This window comes from Acartia tonsa, chromosome 4 (genome assembly GCF_053477335.1).
Source record: "Acartia tonsa isolate MP-2025a chromosome 4, ASM5347733v1, whole genome shotgun sequence".
In the NCBI taxonomy this organism is placed as follows: Eukaryota; Metazoa; Arthropoda; class Copepoda; order Calanoida; family Acartiidae; genus Acartia; species Acartia tonsa.
In genome coordinates this window covers 29,407,055-29,431,215 of record NC_137263.1, presented here as the reverse complement: position 1 = coordinate 29,431,215, position 24,161 = coordinate 29,407,055, and the positions used below count along the sequence as shown (strand labels likewise).

The 24,161-nt window shown below is 32.0% G+C and overlaps 1 protein-coding gene across 13 annotated transcripts; it reads left to right on the top strand.

The window, feature by feature from the left end:
• The first annotated feature begins 1,791 nt into the window (after positions 1 to 1,791).
• Positions 1,792 to 14,414, top strand: Oga (O-GlcNAcase). 13 transcript variants are annotated; one of them, XM_080157363.1, is made up of 15 exons: positions 1,792 to 1,882; positions 3,028 to 3,532; positions 3,790 to 3,867; positions 3,977 to 4,097; positions 4,325 to 5,035; positions 5,486 to 5,586; positions 6,058 to 6,288; positions 6,653 to 6,754; positions 7,172 to 7,252; positions 7,532 to 7,775; positions 8,005 to 8,712; positions 12,041 to 12,308; positions 13,025 to 13,071; positions 13,235 to 13,740; positions 13,964 to 14,414. In XM_080157363.1, exons 1-12 carry the CDS (start codon positions 1,839 to 1,841, stop codon positions 12,106 to 12,108), a joined length of 2,994 nt encoding a protein of 997 aa, XP_080013489.1. In that variant the 5' UTR covers positions 1,792 to 1,838; the 3' UTR covers positions 12,109 to 12,308; positions 13,025 to 13,071; positions 13,235 to 13,740; positions 13,964 to 14,414. The 13 variants fall into 13 exon arrangements, with proteins under 13 accessions (XP_080013489.1, XP_080013487.1, XP_080013486.1 ...); XM_080157361.1 differs by having other exon boundaries at positions 12,041 to 12,341; XM_080157360.1 differs by having other exon boundaries at positions 12,041 to 12,351.
• The last annotated feature ends 9,747 nt before the right edge of the window (positions 14,415 to 24,161 follow it).

Sequence of the window (24,161 nt, the reverse complement as noted above, 5' to 3'; positions counted from 1 at the left end):
TTGCTCATAAAAACAGTGAAATCCTTATTTCTTCAATGAGGGAGAGTTAAATCTATGCATTTAATAGTAAACTTTTATATTGTTTTCTATATTGTATAATTGTAATATATATTTGCTGGACATTTATAAGGTTGCAAAGTCGGGTATTTTTTTTGACACTTCTGATGCATATTTATAACGTATAAAAAAAAAGTTTCACAAACCACGAACTTTGGGAGTATAAGTATTTGGCAAATAAATCATTACTGTTATGAAAATGTTCATTTACAATAGACAGAACAAAATAGTATAAAGCTTAATGGTTAGGATTCTCGCCTAGAAAGATAGATTTTTTTTTATCGAAAATGTTCCTTATTTTTATAGAATTTTAGGTATAAAATTCATTATTAATGTCTTAAAATTCTTACTTTTTTTCTAACGTACAAAATTACAAAAAATGGGCTAAATACACAAAGAAAATGTTTTCCATAAGATATACTTTTATGATATTGAATGTATCATTTTATAAATATGATTACCTAGGTATTAATTTTATTTTAAAGGCTTTCCTGTCGTTTCGTATACAAATTTGCAGAGATTATAGAAATAGGACTAATTAATTTTCAAATTTTAGATCTATATGTTTACCAAACATTGTCTAATCTTCTTGCCATTAAAAGATTTAAATATTGCGTATTTATTTAACTTTTATTTTGTTTGCATGCCCTGTGAAGATGATTTTTTGTTCTATTTTAAAGCCTGTTTTGAAAAACCGTCTTGAAAGTTATTATCATTAGTTATTGTTATGATTTGGCAGGTAAAAGGCCACGAGAATCCGTTACTAATTAACCTATCTCTCTCTTACTTATTTTAATACTTAATTTTAGCAGCTGATATTGCATGCATTGGCCATATTAGCGGATACTGCACACTGCACAGGTATAAGGTGTAACCAACAAGTGAAATAAATCTAGAATGATATTTTAGGGGCAGACATAAAGGTCGTCAATTTCACTATATGTTGCCTCTAGAGTCCCTTCGACAGCTGAAAATCATGCGTAGGTTTTCCGAATTAATTTCGTTTTTGGTATAAGCTGGATATTGTATGCCTGGGCCTGCTCGTAGCTACAATTATATAAATCAAGTAAGCAAATATATTATTATGTACTATGGTGATGGTTTTCATTTTACTATTTTCTGTTTGCACAAATTATGTCATTTTTATTTTTATAAGTATGAGTATCTAAATACTAATTTCTAGAAGCATATTTTATAACAATAATTAGGGACGTTCTCATCCATAAGTGTTGTACGTATTGTACCTAAATTGTTACAAATATCATAGTAGTAATGTGTTACCTATATTTTTCATTTAAAACTGCTTTGACGCAAATATATCTAGAATGATTAAACCACTTTCTTCAAAGCATTTTTATCTGAAATCAAATAAATTAAAATAATTGATTGTTTTTCTTAGATTTATTTGTTATGTTTTTATACCAAACATGCATTTGTTAAAATTTATAATTTATATAACTTATTATTTGCTAGGTATCTTTTTTTGCGAAACCAAATTGTTTTTTAATGCACGCTGAGTTTCAATGTCATTAGAGACGTTTTTTCATGTCCTAAATAAAGATTAATTAGACCGAAGTATTTCGCCTAAAACTAAGATAATACCAAATTTTGTTTTGTTAATTCCTGGTTGGGTCTTTAATTAGTCTTTTCTAGTGAATAAACAAAGTTTCATGATTGCATTGGATATAAGCATAATTATTGAAGAAATACTGCTAGTATGTTGAAGGTGAAAGACTATTTGTTATACACATATTGAGGATATATGTAATTTCAGATATAAAATGGTGGAGAAGGGGGGCTCACAACATTCAGACCCTGATTCAAGGCAAGTCAAATAATTAAGTTTCCTGCTTATGCAGTGGTGTATATTTTCCAACCTAGTTGAATTTTTTCCCTCACCCCTCTCTAGTTATAATTTCTTTCCTCAATTTATATAATAAAATCACAGGATATGGAAAGTATAGGGGAATTATGGAAAATATACACCCCGGCCTTTTTAGTAGCGAAGCTACTCTGTAATTTGAAATGTCCGTCCGTCTGAGACAAAGTGGGGGAAACGTGATTTTCTCGGCTCCTAGAAAAGAAAGACAGCTGAAATGTTTAGTGAAGATTCTTATAACATATGCCCATCTAATCTATACATTGTTTTGTCCATCTGTCTGTTGTTTGGGGTGCTAGATCGATTCCTAGATTTTCATGTTTTCGTGATTTTCTCAACTCCTTTTTAAGATAATGGGCTAAAATTTACGGCATAATCAGAGTCAGACACTTCTACTAGGTTCTTTAAGGTTGCGTGATTTTTAAGGTTTCCTGATTTCCCTATTTTATCATGATTAATGTTGTATGAAACTGCTTTATAGTAATTTTTTCCGATATTCATTCATAATTTTTGAGCTTTGCTACTTATGGATGTTGTCATCCTTGTTTTGATTTTTTTCTCAGAATTTTTAAACGCACAAAACTGGTATTATCAGTTTCTATTGGCATAATAATACGTATCAAATAAAATGAAAATATTGTGGTCATTTTTTTAACCTGTTACAAAGTTTTGCAATTTTTTTATATTTTTATCGAAAGCAAACAATCCAGAATTACCGAGGCACTTTTACAAATTCATATTCTGATCGGATTGTTTATGAATTGATGGATTCTTTCAGAACGGATTTCGGATAAATCCAGGCTAAAATTCCAAATAACACGGTTTTCGGATGCGGATGAAGATTTTTGGTCAATAAATTGTTTGATTAATCCCAAACGTAATCGTGTACCGATTCGGATCATCATCCCTTTTAAACAGATTTAAAGCGCTTTTGATACGATTTTTTTTATATAATAATATTTTGAGACTCTGAGATGTCTTTATTAAGAATTTTTAAAATGAATTAAAATAAGTAAAACTTTTTTATATTGGTTTTCTTTGCTAAATTAGAATATTTTTTGTTATTAAATAATCTTGTTGTTTACCTACAGGCCTTTCCTGTGTGGGGTTGTAGAAGGATTCTACGGTCGGCCATGGACACTCACACAACGCAAGCATTTATTTGAGAAGATGCAGGCCTGGAACATGAACAGCTACCTCTACGCGCCTAAAGACGACTGTAAGCACCGTGCCTTCTGGCGGGACCTTTACACAGTCGAGGAGGCTGACCACCTACAAAGCCTCATCTCTGCGGCCCACGAGTGCAACGTGGATTTCATCTACGCCATCTCTCCTGGTCTGGACATCACCTACTCCAGCAGCAAAGAGATCTCGTGTCTGAAGCGCAAGCTTGATCAGGTGTCACAATTGGGCTGCAAGTCCTTTGCGCTCCTCTTCGACGATATTGAAGCAGAGATGTCCAAGTCAGACAAAGAGGCATTCCAGTCATTTGCGCACGCACAAGTAAGCGTGACAAATGAAATTTATCAGCACCTTGGTCAGCCTAAGTTTTTGTTCTGTCCCACACAGTATTGCACCACCAGAGCTGTTCCAACGGTAGGATTTTATTTCACAAGTTTAAGCAAACTACCTAATGAGTGAATGTTTTTATAATCTTTGGGTAATAGTAAACAGTACATGATTTACAGTCCAATGTCTAGCCCCTTACTTAATTCAATACTACCTAACATTGGTTTACATTTTTCTTGTTAAAAATAACACCCTGTAGGTTTAGTTTAGGTTTTAGACATTACGCGAAAAACAAAAAAATCTATGTACCTCTGAAGCATTAAAAATGTGTACAAAAATTTTAGATCTCAACGTCAGAATACCTGAAAACTATTGGCGAACAGCTGGCACCAGAAATTGATATTATGTGGACAGGTGACAAGGTAAGTTGATCCTCATTTTTAATTACATTGTATAATATACCTAGTTAGTTTTTAATTTGAACATTTTTATAGCCCATTTAAACCCTTCATCCTAGATATATATTTTTAGGTAATCCCCAAAGAAATCACAGTTGCTTCTCTACAGCCAATTTCTCAGGCCCTGAAGCGCATGCCCGTCATTTGGGACAATGAACATGCAAATGATTATGATCCAAGACGAATGTATTTAGGTATGTTACTATCTAAAAATTTAAAGCATAACAATGTCCGTCTGTCTGTCCGGCACCTAAGATCTCGCTAATGCTGTAGTGGTTCAGAGAATAAACCCACTTTCCTGAACAAAGTTTAATCATATATTAAGACAAACCTTTTTTTTACTATTATAAGAATTAGGTAATAATCAAATATTCAACAACTTTTAACCTATATTTGTAACTTAATTTTTTAAATTCTTCAGGTCCTTACTCTGGTAGATCTCCAGATTTGATACCAAAGCTCCGCGGCGTTCTTACCAACCCGAACTGTGAATACGGTGCAAACTTTGTGGCCATCCACACCCTGGCGGCATGGGCCAAGTGTACAGTCGACGGCTGTTCAAGCCTTTCCGCCAACGATACTGTTTCTGCAGACATAAAGTTGGAGTTGGGAGACTCAAGTTCGGGTCCACCAGGTGATTTAGTACCCCCGCCGCCTGATGAGTTACCCCCGCATGTTTACCATCCCCGCCTAGCCTTAAAGTCCGCCATCAAGGAATGGATAACCGAGTTCTCTACACCGCGCAACATGTGGGGCCCGATAACGAAGCCCCAGGTGGGGATGAACCCTACAGGAATCATCCAGCCAATCGTGAATACCTGTATGACAGCCACCACCACCACATCCAGCATAAACTCGCTGCTGCCCTCAGCCACCATCAGTGAAAATGGGTCTGGTGGCAGCCCGGCCAGTCCAACCCTTGACAAGTTGTCAGAGTGTGGCGGATCTGAGGCTAGTCTAACATCCTCGGCAGTTCTGGGCACGAGTATCGTGGCGCCCATAGTGCCCGTCATGAATTCACTTGTCTCCTCGAATGAGGTGATTATGGAGAGGCCAGCTATTGATATGAATACTCTGATGACACATCAAACTATTCAACCTGAACCCATGGAAACAAATTTGGAAACAGAAGGTAAAGAATTTTTTTGAAGGTTGGTTCTACGAAATACTTATAGTAATTCACATATTATAATGCTGTTTGATGATATTAACCACAACTATAAGGCATGTGTTCGAAAAAATTATAATTTTCTACCCCTACAGTTTTAATAATATTAAGACTTCATAACAGATATAGGAACTTAGACGTATTGTTATTTTCACAAAATAAGGAAAATATCAATTTTAGATGGGCTTATGTATTTTTTAAAAAATGGTCATTTTTACGTATTATCCGCCTGGTAAAACTGAATTTTTGGGTCATCTCTAAAACAAAAAAAAAACAAAAAAACATTTAAAAATATCAATTCTCAATTTACCTTGATTCGTTAAATATTCCTTAACATAGAAATAGAGAAAAAGAAGAGACTGACGAACATTAACCTAATCCCCAATAATCGAAATGACTATATATTGTAATTAGGTTCTGGGGTTGGATCAAGTCCGTTAAGTAAACCTGGTGGTCAGCACGATGTTGTGATGGAGAGTAACACCAATCCACCCACACCAGCCAGCGTCATGCAGGTAATCATAATTCGGTGCTTTCCCTTAAAGTGCTTAGTACTCTATACTTTATTTGACTTCGTAACTCGCATAGACTGAAGTTTATTTTGAAAGACGCTATTTTTAACTACCTTTTTTAATATTATTATATTTTTTATTTTACTGAAGGTATTTCATTTATAAAGCCTATCTGAAAAGTACAACCAAACCGTATTATTAATTTCTGAGTTTTTTTAATTTCGAAAACAAAACAAGGCTCGCCAGCCGCCCGTAAGCCTCAGGGAAATCAACCTTTTACAATTTTGAAATTTGCTGGAAGTCTAAATCTCACCCAAATATGGCATTCCCTTTTTTCAAAACCATTTTCGAAGAATCCAAACGGGTTTGAGGTTCTGTCACGGCTGACGAGCCCTTTAAAAACGTACTATATACTCTACATTAAAGGATAGGGCAACATTTTTTTTCGTGTTGATAAATATTATATTTTGTCAGGTTGATGCAGGGGTTGGGGGAAGCGGCAGCAGTGGAATGGTAAAATCCGAGTCTACAACCATGTTGTGTGACCCAACCAGTCCCGCCGACAACACCGCCACAAACTCCCCAGAGGATGGAGGTGGAGGCGGCGGCCAGCAAGGCGTAAACGGTGGTATTGGGTCACTGTTGTCTAGTTCTGGTGCTGGGGGTCCTGGTAATGGTTGTGTCAAGAACTCTGCTGGAGATGAGGTAGGATTGATACCAGTTTGTGTAGCGCAATTAACTTTCTTTCCAATTTTATACCCCTTTTATGTCTTAGCTGTCAGAAATGTAGGTAAAGTTTTATTTAGATTGGAACCATGTGATGTGGTGTTTAAATTAAACTCACACAAGGCTCCCACATGTGATTTCACTTGAGCTACTTTTTCTTACATCACCCTCGCCGAGCATAGCAGCCTCAGCAGGTGTCCCTGATAAAGTCACCGTGATAAATGCCGCTAATTACAAAAAATAATCTGATAAGAATAAATATAAAAGTGAGTTTGATGTGTGTGGATCTAGATTCTAGATGATGATATTGAAATGACAATTTATTAATAATATATTTACTCAGGAGGTTGATGTTGATCTAGAAGATGACAGTGAAGCCATAACTGAAAATGATCTGCAACTCATCTGTGATCTATTTTATTTACCTTGTGAACACGGCCCTGAGGTAAATACACAAGTTATTTTTGGACATTTCAGTTTATGATTTTGGGATAAGATGCACTTCATTTATTATATATTGTAAATTTGTGTTTAATTTAGTGATTATACCTATGATGTTTCAAAAGAAATGCATTTATATTTGTTAGAAAAGTAGGAGGCAACAATGGTCTTTTTTAGATGAACTTTCCTATATTCATTTTGCGTGGTTTATTTGTATTTAAATTTCGATTTTGTTACTTCTTCAACTCGTATTAATATAGTAATGGGTTCATTATCTGAAATATAGAAATATTCATTAAAAAAAAATACAATCTAATGATTTTTATCCACATCATAGATTCTTTTTCTTATTTGTGATCTAGGAAAGGCTCACATTTTTACTAATTCAATCAACTGTTTTTTTAAATTATAATATTTTTAGGCTGTTGATATTTTAACTGAATTTTACTGGTTAAAATCTAACGCTGGTGTCATGTTGTCAAACGGTACAGAAGGAGGACAGGTGAACAATTTTATTAGCGCAGATTCCCCCCTCCCCCGCTGGTTTAAAACCGGTTATGAGCTTACTGAAAATTTATATATCTTATCCAAATAAAGACAAATTTAGCTGTCTAGAGAACAATACGAAAAATAAATATGAGTAGGTAGCTGGTTAAATAATTGAGAAAAAAATTTCTTTGCATGTAGTTTTCAACGATTAATTTAGAGATGTTTTGCTTTTCATCAAGATATATTTATCAAGATATATTTTAAGAATATTGATCTATTTATGATCATTAAGGTCGCTTTGGAAGAATGGCAGATCCGAAGACACAAATTCAACACAACAGTTACCAACGTCAAGAAGGCCTTTGACCGCTTGTGTTTGTCGGTGAACAGAGAGGTGGTGTACAACCTGTACACATACGTGTGGGACCTGGTTGGTGTTTTATACCTGTTAAAGTCCTACATAGATTGGTTGACACTGGGCAAATTTTCTCCGAATTACAAACAGCTGGTGATTGGAAGGCATACCTGGTTTTCTGGTTAGTATTTGATGCAAATTATGATTAATGGGACGAATACTATATCATAATTAGGGTATATATGTTCGTCTATTGTCTAATAGTGCCGGCACGTGCATTAAGAATGTAAGGGTCTACAAGTGTGTTAATAATATCTTCACTATTTCTTTTCTTTATGTTTCTTTCATAGGTAAAGTTATTTTAAAAATTTTCCTTAACAAATAACCTACTCAAGCTCCTATTTGTTCAGGCATTAGAGAAGCTTTTGTGTCTGGAGATCATGAACCCTGGGTGTTCCGTGGAGGCTTAACTGCTGACTTACAGCGGCTCATGCCAGTCGACTCTGGCAACGATCTGTTCATGTACATCTTCCCCGACCACCCTACCAACATGATCTATAAGATCCGGGAGTACCGACCCTCAGACGAGGCGACAGTGCACCGGATATGCCTTCAGACTTGGGAGGACGGTATGGATGCATCATCTTTCTTCACATCTCACCCCACTCTAGTTGGTGAAAAGAGTTTAGGACCGTTTATCAATTTTTACAGTCATCTAGGTTTTGTGTTCGAAGGTGCCAATGACGAAATAGTCGGGTACATATTCGCTGCCCCCAACATTCAGGAATATTACCAGAGAATAAACGTTGCCTGGCTCCCGGAGCTAAGAACTAAATATCCTAAAGTTGAGCCCACCAGTGAGGGCGAGCTGTTGACTCCGTGCGAGGCTACAATCAACAGCTTACACGGGCCAGACCCGGAGTATCCCAAGGGCCTGGACTCGCCAGAGACCTGGGCAATTGTCAGGATGGGCTTTCTGCCCTCCATGACGGACAACAGTCTGGTGAAAAGAAGCACGATGCTCATGTTGGCCTGCTTGCGGACATCTGGAGTTCTGCGAGTGTTGGCGGAGGTGCCTAAAAAAGAGAAATACATTCAGGAATTGTACTCTAAAATAGGTAAGATCAGCGAACTTTTTGCTTGGTTTACATAGATAAGAATTGCCAGTCGGGTATTAGACTATTTCAATAGTTATTCCTATAGAAAGAAGTTAAATAGTAACAACCTAAAATGTATTGCATATAAATAAAGTGAGAAAAAAGATCGATGGTAAGTGAAAGTTAAAATTAATTTTTTCATTATCCTAAAGGGATAGTTGCATGAAGTGCATTTAAAAAAAAATCAAGCAAAAGTTTCAAGTATACCATCAAACACATATAATTTTGAATTACAACAAATAACATACAGTTAGACATCTCTAAATTAGTCGTCATGCTGTTTTTATAAAAAATATCCAGCTATATAAATTGTATATATCACAAAAATACGATTTTCAAGTAAAAATATGGTAGAAAATTGAAATTCTTTTAATATAGGCCCAATAAATTTAGTTTAAACCATTGAATCGGAAAAAATATGCAGTTCACTAAATTCAAGTTTAAATGCATTTCGCTTAACCATGTTTTGTCTTAATCTATGTTGAAAAACTTTTTGTTTCTCCCCTACCCTCTTGGGGAGGTCAGGGGGGGGGGGCAGGAAGATATCTTAAGACTACCCCATGATATTTATAAGCTTACCTGAAAAGTACAACCAATTCAGACCAGCAATTTCCGAGATCTTTAGCTTAAGACAAAAAATATTAATACTTTATATTATAGGATTATTTAACCCTTAATTTGCCCATCTCTCATTATCATGACTAATAAAGTAGAAAGAATATTACCTAGAAAGACCGTTTGATTTATGTTTTCCCTCTCAAATTCTCTGTTAAAACCTATCATAGGATATAAATGAGGAAAGGGGTGGGGTGTATTCTCTCTACCATAAGTTGATCAGATAAGTTTCTACTTACATTTCCCTCCTTTCTTTTTCAGGGATTTTCGGCGCTTCTGAACCTCCCTCCATTCCTTAATTTTTTCCACTTTCCCTTTAAAAAAACCGACGATTACGCCCCAGTAACCCCTATGCCTGTCTGAAAGCTAATAACCTGAAAGAAAAGGCAATTCTTCTTGTAGGTTTAAGTAAGGTGTGACGTGAAATAAATGGTCCTAGAGATGTATTGAACAAATATTCTTCTCTCAATACTCTAGGGATAAAATGAAAGGTCACACTCAAACACTCATACTCACACTGATACACACACAAACCAACCATGTAACAAGCATGCATATTACATATTTTATACATACAAGTGATTATGCCGGAGTATCTTAGTATTTTATTTAAAAGATTACAAAGATTTTTACATTTTTAACATTTAGAAATTAGAATTAAACAAAAAATAGGCAGTGGATAATTTTAGAGATCTTGTAAGCCAATTATCATAGATCATTTGAAACATCACAAACAAAATTAAAATTCATAAATCGCTTCCCAATAACGGGGTTAGGAAGCACAATTAAAATTAATATCGATATTATAAAACTAAAAAAATCAATCTTTTTTCATGTCAAGTTTTTTTTATAATTTAGTGTTTTAGAATTGCCTAGATAAAGATTTTTAAAATACAAGCTTTTCTATAATTAAGGTCTGTACGTAATTACTGTTAGCTATTCGTTCATTTCGGCATGCTAGAATTGTCCTATTGATTTCAAACTTTAGACGATTATTTCTGTTATCATTATGTACGATTTAGAAAGCGTAGCAATTCTATAATCGTTACCAGAAAGTGCATACGTCCATTTAAATTCCAATATTTTAAATGAAGCATCTCTATAATCAAGTCTTAAAAATGTATGCATGTCCTTAAACAGAATCCTGTATCTACGCAATTTTGCATCAATTTTATTTTTATATGTACCTTTTTTAGGGACCAAAAATAGATATTCATATTTATTTCGTTTTAATTAGATAATCAGATTCCGAAATATCTTTAAAAATCCAGTTTTCTTCACAACTCTTATATGTAGAATGTTGTATCTTAGTTGTTTGCTTGATATATTTATGAAACTATATGTATGTATATACTATATATATAGGTACAATATTTATTGTTCTTACATAATATACACATACAATATTACTTCATCTGTATAAAGTGACCTGTCACACTAAAATACATGCCAAGATAAATCAGTCATCTTATAAGTTAGGTAAATAAACTAGGAATGGTTAACTAAGATGTGGTAATATATTATTTTCTTTTACATTCCACCAATATAACCTTGCCTAAAGTAGTAAACAAACAAACAATAAACTAATACTTAAATGAACGTGAACATTGATAAGATAATAATTGAATGCATTGCCAATTAAAATTTTTGAAATGTCTTTTCAATGGTTCTTTTGTTTTCGATTTAATTTTTCGTAGCTTAGCTCCTCTGTAACTAGACCATGTACATTGGAACAATAACATGTCAGGCAAAGTATTTATGATCGGAGGTTAGTCACATATTAAACAGATCGTTACACCGATTCTTTACAAAAACAAGTTAACCCCTCCCCCCCTTTTTAGTTTTGTCTACCTTATTTTCTGTGTGTTAAACCTGTACAAATAACTTACTTTAAGAGTTTACTGTGCAACCATTTACTGTTCTTATTTTATGTAAAACATTGTAGTTTCTAATGTTTTCGGAAACTATGAATAACATTATCGTTGTTGTGTTTAATAATGAATAATAGAAGACAACAATGATATCTTAATTAAGAGTTCTTTTCATTCAGGTTCAAAAGAATTTAGACATTTTTAAAGAGATTTATAAAAAAGGTTTTTCTCTCTTTTTATAATCATCTTATCAAGATATTTTAAGCTAATCCTTTTTATCAACAAGTTATCTAATTTAACCGATTAGTCTCAAAATGAAATAAAACTTATTTTGTAATTGTAATGTTAAAATAATTAGAAACTAAGAAATCTATATTGGATAGTAGTACGTAGTAGTACGATGTCTGTCTCTTTGTCTGTATCCGCTGAACCGACAGGTTTGTGCTTCTCAGGCAATATAGATTCTTGTCCTAATGTGCTTCAAGTTTTTTTGGGGGGTAAAAACAACAAATTACGGCATGTAGTGATATAACTATGTCAAATCATATGTTACTTTTCTTGTTTTTTCCTCTTGGTGGCAAAGCCCCAGCCATAGAGGCTAGAGGCAATCACTATATTACTACTAAGTAGTCTATAGTCGGTTGGACATGTAATAGTCATAGATAAGGTTTTGTGTGGAGAGGCGTTCATATTGAATTACCAATGGACCGATTCATCTATTTGTATTGATATTCTATTTTCATATTTTTTGTAGGATAGAGGGATTTAAATTATTTTAGAAAAATTAGATTTTTTTTTTTCAGGGTTTACAGCTGTTTCTAGCTTGGATACAGAAGGAAATGAAAACCTGTACTTTTCCAGGACATACTAGAACAACCCTTGTAGCTGAATAAACAATCACAACAGGCTTAGTTACAGATTTAAGCAGGCTAACATTCACCAAGCACAATCAGTTTCCAACTGTTCTAGTATTAATATCATCTACAGAATACTACAATAACACCTTAAAACTTCTCAGAAATAGGAATATGATTTATAATAATATTGACTTTTTCGTAGTTTTTACATTCAGTGAGCAATTAAGATTTTTATTATTTTTCATTAGTAATATTTTGTAGCTTTCTCCTATGTTATTTGTTTCCAGAATTAGCAAGTTGAAGTAAAAGGGGGGGGGGGGGTTAAAATGTGGTGACTTGTGGCCATACCAGCAATTTTATTTTGGGCGCTACTCTCTTAGTTTTAGAGATAATTGGGTAAAATCTTTTGGGTTGTGTCTATTTTTATTTTTAATAGTGAAAGAACTTGAGATTATATCCCATTGAATTTTCTTTACTCCTTACAAAAAAAATCTGGTATAGTCGCTTTCGTGGCAACACCTCTTAATGGGCGTTTCTTCGTATTTCACAGTAGCTTTTCTCCTATTTCTGGCCTATGCGGGGGGGGGGGGGGGGGGGGTATAACCCTGCGGGGCCAATTGCCTAATCCCAAGGGGCAATCACATAACCCAAAAATATAACCCAACCTAAAATAATCTGTTAAAAGCCATTTTAAAAATACGACAAATCGCCCTTCATGAGGCGTTGCTACGAAAGGGACTAAAATACCCAAAAATGCAATATGGAAGTTTTGTTTTTGCGCTATCTGTCAACTAAGTTATGTACTTGATTAGCTTTATTGAACCCAAAAATTAACCATAATCCCTCGTTTTAAAGGGGTGTGGTAACTTTTTAACTTTCCCCCTAAAATTATAACAGCAATCAAGTTATAAAGTTTGTAACAATTTAAAGCTGAAACCTCTTCTCACAAATAATCCCGACATATTTAATATTTTCAAGTTTTTTGTTTTCTGATAATATTTCCTGGATTTTATACCATTTGTTTATCAAACAAAAAACTGAATAAATGAAGCTAACATTTAATTAAAGAAAAAAAACATTTACATTTTTATTACCACATCCAGTGACATTATGATAAAACAAAATAAATTGTGTTATTAGTTGGTATGATAATTATATGCTTTTAATATTTATTTCACTTATTTTATTATATTTGTAATTTTACTACAGGCAATTATAAATTTATATCCTAGTCCTTTATCCAATTATATTTTATACACATAAAAAATTGAAAAGAAAATAAATAATAAATTTCTATCTACAATTTATTATTTCTTTACAACTTGCAACATTTAAATATTCCAAGGCATTAGTAAAAAAATTGTTACTTTTAATATTTTTATCTTTTATTAATTATACTTGAAATCAAAACGGAATATTATTGTAAATCCAAAGACAAAAATAATTTTTTTCCAGCCATTGTTTTTTTTGATAAAATAAAATTTTCACGTAAAAAGAATAATGTTTACCTTGAAAAATATGCATAATAGATTTAGTATTAAATATACACTAAGTACATTTTTAATATCCTTAAACATCAATATTGTTTTATTTAAGTTTTAATTATTACTATTAAATCTTATCTAGTTTGTTATAGGGCAGTTAGGGTCAAGTCTACAGCAAAAAAACTTAATTTGTATCAATTGATGCTTTTGCTATCTTAATTTTTTGCAAGGATTTTTTTTTTTTTTTTTTTTTTTTTGGGGGGGGTTGAACTTTGTAAAATGGAATATTTAAATAGGATTGTTAAATGATTTACTTTGCTATGGATCTGATCTGGACCTGATTTGGTAAAAATTACTCACTTTTGTTGAAATTAAATTTTGTTAGTCCTTGGTAACACGCATGCATCAATCCACGAGTATGGGATGGGGTACATTACAACTAATTACATGCCAAACATTTTGTTCAAAATCTTTGTTGCGCTCTATAGAAAAAAACGTGAATAAAATTAAACCAACCAAAGTTTTATATATGAATTGCCATTAAAAAGCAAAAAAAAAATTACTGATTATTTAAATTTATTAAATTCTTTAATTGTCAACATATACATGTACAGATTTTTATTTAAAATTGTTTCATTTATTTTTGATACGCAAGGAATTTTCTTTTTATACTTTTTTTTATATTAAGTTAAAATTGCTTTATGTTGATTTGATGTAATGTAACCTATCTCGTCCACAATATATCTCATTTTTAAATAAATGTTATGTTTCCAGTCAAATGTAAATATTGATACTGTTACTAATACTAATGTAATAGAATAAATGATTTGAAAATATTATCAAGTTCTAAGGTTAGGTTAGAATCAAGAATAAGTTATAACCAACAAGCGAAATAAACTTAAAATTATCAACCCTTTGTCAAATCTGAAAACAAACCACAATTACGGTATTATTTTGAAAGAAATCGCCAGTTCTAAGATAATACCTTTTATGATGAATTACAGATTTTTCACAGCGAAATAAGATAGGATAACCTGATAGTAAATACTTTTCTTTAAATGTTTAAATGTTTCTGATTATCCTAAGGATCTATGCACGAACGAGAGCAAATGATTCTAAGCACGATTTTAATTATTTTTTTGTGTGAATCTACAAGGGTTATGTTCGATAGTTATACCAACTAAAAAAAAAAACAAGCTTCACCATGGTTTTCTATGAAAATTTTGAAATGTTAAGCATTTTTTGGTGAAGTATCATCAAATGTTTCAATGTATTTCAATAATCGCTTTTGGGACTTTTTAGTATGTTGATTATCTAGGGGGTGTATTCCAGCTCATACCAATAACGAAATTAATTCGGAAAAAATTCACGAAACCTATATGTGTTTTTCAGCTGTCGTTGGGGGGCAACACATCGTACAATTGACGACCTCTCCATTTGCCCCCCAAATATTGTTTTAGATTTATTTTGCTTGTTGGTTATACCTTATTCCTGGGTGTATTCACCCCCTAACATTAAAATAATACCTCTCTTACATGCAGCATGTATTACAACTTTCTCGATTTTGGTTTAAGGGGGGTTTCAAATTTTCAGGTGTGCTTCGCGTACCCTCTTTGGCAAAACTCATTGCAATTTCCGAGAACTAAGTGATAAAATGAAACCCAAATTAGTAATTTTGGTTATAATCTGAACGGACAGAAAAAAAACTTTCTTTAATAGGATTGGTTAAAAATGAGATTTTCTTTACAAACCGAACAAAAAGAAATGAGATTAATCCAGTAAACATTATAAAAAAGGTAGAGTACATATCTTTTGTGTTTTTTTTTTGCTGAAATTTTTGAGGATGAACACTTTGAGAGAAAGAGAACCATTTTAGGAGGATACTTACGTAGAATAAAAGAAAGAGAAGAGAGGCCATTCAACAATGAAGAGAGAATATAATATAGGAGGGAGGGGGAAGGGAGCCTTGCTCTGTATATAAGGACAATAGAGGAGGCCACGTTTGGGAGAAAGGGAAGAGTTTTCAAGGGAATGGAGAATAATATTGAGTTGCTTGGTTAAGGTATTGAAAAGGGAAACAAATTTTATGGAGGCTTATCATTTCTTTTATATAAAAGAGAGGGAGTTCATCGTGAGAGATAGAGAGGGGGGGGGGGGGCAGAAAGAGTGTCTTATTAAACTCAGAAGCTTTGTACTGATATTCAGTCTTTTGGTTTTAATCGACCATTGGCTTTTGTATAAAGGTGGTCATGGTTGATATATTATTCACTTGACAAAATGAGTTTCTTCTCAAGTTAAAATAATAAAAGCACAAAAGCTTGACATGGTATTCTAAGGTGATCTAGCTTAAAAAATAAAGAGAATAAGAGTGGTTTGGGGTGGGTGAGGGATGGGAAGGGGATATGAAAGGGAAGTTGTGCTGACTGTGAATCAGTTCTGGGCCTAACATGTAGACTATGTATACAGTGAATAAGTGAACCAACTAGTGGCTGCACACACCAGCCTCGTCATAAACTTATAGTAAACACAACACCAAGGCTAAAACTACCTTTCTTATTCTCTTTCATACAAATATAGACTTTACAATCATTTAGTTACATGCAGTTATAAAAAAAGTGAATTGTTATTATTATTACACCATACAGTTGTAAACAGAGTTGTTTTGTTTATTCTGTGATATGTAGATTATAAATAGATTTAGTTAACAATAAAGATATGAGACATGTTGTGTAATATATTTGTACATTGAGCTTAAACTAGGTTTATATTTGTACTATTTCTTTTTATTTATTCAACAATTTGGCAGCAACAAGCCTTTTGCTTCTGTCTGTGATACAAATACAATACAATATTTCTTTTCCTTTGCAAGTATATCTAATTTGAAGATTTTTGACTGAAGTTGCTTTTCGTTTAATAATTATCAAACGGTTTTTAATAGCCAAAAACCACAGATAATTTTAATTTTGATTTTTAGGTATACCTTTTAACTAAAATAAGTTAATCTTTTTGGTAGATAATTCTATCTATTGGAAAAATAGATACATCTATTTGTGTAAGTAGCATTGTTATCTTGAGGGATAAGATAATTATGGTTGACAAAATTACTCCTTTTATTGATCATAATATTTTGTAGGAAAGTTTAGACACTGCTAGTTTGCACTTTTCCGAACACAATATACAGTGTGTTTTTTTTTATGAGAACTTTTTTGGAAGCAATTTTGCCCCACTTTTAGTTATCAGAATTTAATGATTAATGGCTTATTTTCTTCGTTTTTTAAGGCAATTAATAGAACAACAAAAAAATATTTCAGTTTTAATTTAAAAAGTACAGTAAAATCTAAAATTCAAAACTTAGGTGTCAACATCTAAAATTGGTTTTAGCGCATTTTCTTATGCCTAAATCTTCTAAGAAAAAAATTAGATTTTCTGTAGTAAACTTTGGGGGGCCAGTACTCCCTCCCTGGTTGAGATATGACCTTTAAACTTTTATATGTTCTAGAACATGTCCCTAATAGTATCTGTATACATTTTTAGCTCTATATCTAAACTTTGAAGTATTTTGCAGCCATTCTTGCAAAAGGTTGAATATTTGAGCATAAGAAAAATGCGCTGAAACCATTTTTAGATGTTGACACCTAAGTTTTGAATTTTAGATTTTACTGTTTTTTTAAAATAAAAACTGAAATATTTTTTTGTTGTTCTATTAATTGCCGTAAAAAACGAAGAAAATAAGCCATTAATCATTAAATTCTGATAACTATAAGTGGGGTAAAATTGCTTTCAAAAAAGTTCTCATAAAAAAAACACACTGTATAATAATAGTCCTCCAATTTGTTAAGCGAATGAGAGAATGTATTTATAAAACTTTGAGGGCACGTATTATTTACAGTCCATGTTACCTTTCTCCTTGATTCAGTTATAATTTATCCTTTTATAAAAGTAACAGTATGTTTATATGTTTGAGTGTCTGTCTGTCTGTCAGTGTGTTTAGCTAACCGCAGCACCAACATGTTTTTTTTTTTACAAGGAAGCTTATCATGGGACATGGAAAGGTTTTATACATGTTTTTGGGAGGGTACCTTTACCCCCCTTCCCCCAAAGAAAAATTCCCCCTTAGAAAAATGACACCTCCCTATAATTTTTTTCTATAGACTATATTCAATATTGGTATTGATGTTTTAATCACTACCCAACTATTCCACTATAGTATATAATATTATTTTAGTAAATATTATAGCATTTGTGCTCCTCGATGCTGTTCATATACAAAGGCTGTAGCTGAAAATTAAACGGTCATAACCTACCATGTCTAGATGGTTCTTTCACAAAAAGTGCCTGTTAAGCACTGATGACCACTACGCTTATTTTTGAAATAAATTGAAAATAAGAGATTGGAGTTACTTTTTATCCTAAGCCTAAACCCTGCAAATGCTCTATTCCTGAGGTTCCCTAACCCTGCGTAGCTAATAGTACCAAATTATATTACAATGAAACAAAAGGATCAGTAATATTTGACATAAAATCACTTCACATAAATTCATTTCACATAAAACATTTCACATAAAGTATCATTTGACATAAACTCATTTCACATAAAGGTACACTTCACATAAAAACGTTTCACATAAACTCATTTCACATAAAGGTACACTTCACATAACGGTACTTTAGACATAAAGGTACACTTCACATAAAGGTACGTTTGACATAAAGGTACACTTGGCATAAAGGTACACTTGGCATAAAGGTACACTTCACATAAAGGTACACTTGGCATAAAGGTATACTTCACATAAAGGTACATTTCACATAAAGGTACATTTCACATAAAGGTACATTTCACATAAAGGTACACTTGGCATAAAGATACATTTCACATAAAGTTACATTTCACATAAAGGTACACTTCACATAAAGATATATTTCACATAAAAACATTTCACATAAAGGTATTTTGGCATAAAGATACACTTCAAATTAAAAATTTTTAAAACAAAAATGTATGTTTTACATATAGGTAAACTACACAAAAAAAACGTTTCACTGCAAAGGTACATTTCACAGAAAGGTACATTTGGCCTAAAGGCACATTTCTCATAAAGGTACATTTGACATAAAGGTACATTTGCCATAAAGGTACATTTGACATAAAGGTACATTTCCCATAAAAACATTTGACATATATTTTACAAACCAAAAACGTTTCATATAAAAGTATATTTAACATAAAGGTACATTTCACATAAAAAACATTTCACATTAAGGTATATTTAACATAAAGGTACATTTTAAATAAAGGTACACTTGACATAAAGGTACATTTAAATAATGTACACTTTACATAAAGATACATTTAACATAAAGACACTCCAAATAAAAGTAAACTTGACATAAAGGTACATTTCATATAAAATTACACTTCGCATAAAATAATTTTATTCTGGTACCCAAAGTTTTATACTTGTACCCAAAGTTTTATACTGGTATCTAAAGTTTTATACTGGTACCCAAAGTTTTTTACTGGTACCCGAAAATTTATACTTGTACCCAAAGTTATGTGAAATGTATCTTTATGTGAAACGTTTTTATGTGAAAAATTCTTTAATGAGAAAATTTTTTATGTGAAATGTATCTTTATGTGAAACGTTTTATGTGAAATGTACCTTTATGTGAAATGTACCTTTATGTGAAATGTACCTTTATGTGAAATGTTCTTTTATGTGAAATGTACCTTTATGTGAAATGTACCTTTATGTGAAATGTACCTTTATGTGAAATGTACCTTTATGCCAAATGTACCTTTATGTCAAATGTACCTTTATGCCAAATGTACCTTTATGTGAAACGTTTTTATGTGAAGTGTACCTTTATGACAAATGTACCTTTATGTCAAATGTTTTTATGTCAAATGTACCTTTATGTGAAGTGATTTTATGTCAAATGTTTTATGTGAAATGAATTTATGCGAAATGATATTATGTCAAATATTACTGATCCAAACAAAATAATAAACAAACAAATTAAAAGCTTACACAACCCTCTTAATTGAAAAATAAAGATATAAGTGGGTTTTCAGTGCTCAATAGGCATTTTGTATGAAAGTGATATTTAATGCAATATGGCTGACTTTAAACAGACTCAATAGCATGCTTATTTGGCAGTGACGGCTGTGTTTACTCATGAATCATAATACTAGATACATAAAATGAAATGAAACATATTTTCGGGTAAAAAATTGAAAATTAGAATTTTGAGAGTGGTTATGGCTCCCCCAAGATCATTTTTTTTTTTGGGGGGGGGGAGGGTAATTTTTATATCATAGAGGCAATGACGTCCAAGCTTAATTTTTTTTTTTGGGGGGGGGGGGTAAAAACTGAAAATCAAAAATTTTGGGGGTGCCTACGGCACTACCAAATCCATTTGGGCGAGGGGGGGTAATCACCCCTTTAAACACTCCCCCCATTGGACGTCCCTGACATTGACAAGGTTTATTTTTTCTTACTACTCCCTGAATGATTCTTATACACCCATCTAAAAATCTAATAAAACCTTCCCAATTTATATTCAAGATGGAAGGGTTTTGCCAAACCCCCGCCCAGGGACAAAATCCTAGGCTGGTGAATGGTTTCATCGTTAAAGTTGTCAAATTTAGTTAAAATGTTGTGATTGGCCATTGTTACTTTTGATGTACTGTAAACAGTCTGCACCAAATCACTGCATCAAATTATGTATTATCCCCAATATTGGTAAAACAAGGATGACAACATCCACCCAAGCGAAGCTCTAAAATCAGACTTTAAGACTATTGAACACTTAAACTTGCAGTGTGTCAGAACTTAATTTTACTTTATATATGTCGAAAAAAATTATATATAGATTTATTGCAAATTTCTTAAATACAGGATACTCATTAAGGGCATTCTTACTTTATAAGACTTTATTGTAGAGATGCTTCGTTTATAACGTTGTAACTTGTTGTCTATCATTAAGGGTCAGCAAAACATTTACTATTTTTATGTATCACTTCAGTCATAATTATATAAAAACAAGGCAGACAACTTATATAGGAGCAAAGCCAAATCAGACAGCGCGACGAACGAACATAAACAATTATAGGGAGACAACGATTAAATGAAGAGGGGTGTTTAATTATTGGATACGCCCCTCGTGATCAACATACTCCATAGTGAAATAAGCCTCCTTTGATAGGAAAATGACGCAAATATTTTTTTATAACCCCCTGTAATTTTTAGAAATATTTTCTTGCTATCTACCTAAATCATTGCAGCGTGAACAAAAATCTCATTTTAGAATCTAATTTTTGTCATTGTCAATATTATATCACAAAAAATAAGAATAATAATAACTTTTAAAAAAATGTTCTCGTTATTTCAATATAAAAATTTAGAAAGAGTGTGATTAGAATATTGTTGTGTCGACAATATGTCATCTATCATCCATTTTTATAATACTATATATCAGCTTTAATAACTTTTATCTTAAGGTATATTTATATTTATTTTTATCATTAACTGTTTTGCTAAAGTCAAAGTGTCTTAAATTCGAAAAATGTTTAGTCAAATGAAATAAGCCACTTTTTTTTCAAAACCGTTGACATTCTATCCATTTTTTTAAAAATCCTTTGTATGGCTCTAATAAGGGTTTGTGGCTGATATGGCGTTTTCTAAATTGATTTTTGACAACAATTATATCAACAATATGGCTTTATTAAAAAGACGTTGTCACGGCTGACATAAAATGGACATACCAATACTTATATTAACAGAATTACTAAATAATTTTTGTAATGGATATCCTTCCTCAAAAAACTCAAATCATGTATGAAACTTTCTTTATAATAGATGTGTTTTATTAGATGTTACATTAAGATTTTTACATTTAAGTTACATTCAGCAACAAAAATGTTTTTACTCAAATCTTATAATTTCTTATTAATTCATTAAATACTTTGAAAAAAATATGCGTAGCATCTTTATAAGTACCAATTTACTTTCTGACTCACTAAAAAAATTAAATGTTAAATTATATACATCTACACATCCATCACCGTTTTCGGTCTTGTTATAGTAGAGAATTTAAACATATTTATACATCTTACATTTTTCTCTTCGACTTTCGTTTAAAATTTTATAAATATTTTATGCTCATAAAGTTGTTCACAAAGAATATATAAAGAAGATCATTTAAAGAGAGAGTTTAAATATTTTATTTTGATCTTTACAGAAATATGTAAATTATAGTTTTTCACCAAGGAAGATCCATACGTCCATCCGTCTGTCTGTAGAAATATTAACAAAAATATTGAATTAGTTAATACAGAGATGGTTGTCTTTTTACGTTACTTTACCAAATACTATAAGTGTATGTGCTAAAATGTTGAGGACAAGTGCTTTACAATTAGTAAAGGTTAAAGAAATTTCAGAACCAAGCCAATTAGTTAACTGCCAAATTTTTAATAATGCTTATATAAAAGTAACAGGATTTTTTGTGTCTCTTTGTCTGTTTTTGTGGCTAAGCTGAACTGATATGGTTCTCCTTTAAAGTGAAGGTCGAGGGAATGTTTATAACTTTTTTTTGTGGAAGGATAACTCAAAAAAAAAACCTCTCCACCAAAAAAATTGTTTCTTTTTCTTTTTAAAACTAAAGTTAAAGCTGTTAGTACAATATATATAATATTGGTGTTATCAAAGAATGTCCGTTGCCTAAAAATGTTTCTTATTTATGCCTGAATAATGTGTACCTAACAAGGATGAAAGCATTCGTAAAGCAAAACATAACACTTAAAAGCAACAACATATTAACACAATGTAATCGTATTTTTTTGTTTATAGTCATTCAGGTTTAGCTATTTACAGAACATTTTATAAATTTCCAGATTAAATCTTAAAGAATATTTCAGACAAAATTGAAAAGCACTAGGACGAATTTAATATTAATAATGCATTATCAGAACGAATTTATATGCTCTATAAACACATACACCATGCATATAGCAAAGCCTGGCTTTTAATAATTATGTAAGAAAAACTAATATATTTGGCTAGGAGACCTTCTTATTAATATTTTGAGTCATTGTAAAAGAAATAATTTGTTGGCATTCTTTCTCTCATTCCTAATTAGCTGTATTGTGAGTTCTAGTTGTCCATACAATGTCACAGAGATTCGATGTTCAAAAAGTAGCCATGTGACGACATAAAAATGAGAGAGATGAGATGAGAAGTAGGAAAGAAAACCCCTAAAAAGGAGATGGATAATCCCTCATTTTTATGACGTCACAATGCTGATTTTTTGAGACACTTTGTCCAGCTACTACAAAAGTTATAATCCAAAGCAGAAACTACCCTAGTATTAAAAACCAAACCTTAAAAATTATTAAAGTAGAATTTCCATTTTTCTGGCTTTGCTTATTTTTTATTGTTTTAAAGGAATACTCTTTAGGTATTAGTAAATAATAAAGAACAGATGTAAGAAGGTTTATGATTTATTGGTGGTTTCCAACATATTACATATGGACCACAAAAAAACTACTTTTTAAACGTTTGAAAAGCCCCGCAGGGTTCAAGAATAGGGAGGTTGGAGTTTCGGTGGTTAAAAAAAGATTTAATCCTATATTTTTTTTTATTTTCATCTTAGCTTTTCTATAATAATTCTTAATGCTATAATAATATTTAAGGTCTTTACAATCATCACATTGCACCTGGGTCAAAATATAATGGAGGATAAATTGATAAACACCAAAAACTATGATAGACAAAGTCACCGTTCTGTTGATTAAAACGACCAAGGTGGATTAATCTTTTCCAATACTTTTAATTTATTAAATAAGAGCACGTAAATTGAAATTAGGAAAGCACTGATAACCCTTTTTCGTTTGTTTGTTTATTACTTTAGGTTAATTGGGAACTTTGTAGCCCCGCAAGGTCGGGGCGCTGTTGGTATAGGCATAGCAGGGCTAGAGCCTAATGCATGCAGAATCATGTTGGTATAGGCATGGCAGGGCTAGGGCCTCATGCATGCAGAATCATGTTGGTATAGGCATGGCAGGGCTAGGGCCTCATGCATGCAGAATCATGTTGGTATAGGCATGGCAGGGCTAGGGCCTCATGCATGCAGAATCATGTTGGTATAGGCATGGCAGGGCTAGGGCCTCATGCATGCAGAATCAAGGCAAATGTACCCTCCCCCTTATTTTCAATATATTTTAAAAGCACTATTTTTTTTGATTTGATAAGAAAGAGGGATCTAATTTAAATATTTACCCTAATTTTTAAAATTATTTATTATAAAGATATAAATGTATTGGATTGAGAAATAATTTATATTATTTTTTAAAACTTACTAAAAGTTAGAAAATAATTAAATAAAATGTATTGTAATTATTTCAAACAGACTTCATAGAAAATATACTATTAGTTAATTCAAATTCATATTTACAATTAATAATTCTATCTATAAAGCGGGGAATTTCAGTTGAAATCCATTTCATATTTCATTATTTAAATATTTAATTTTTTCCAACACAGCATACTATTTGTGTAGCATCTCTAAAAGATATCTTTTCT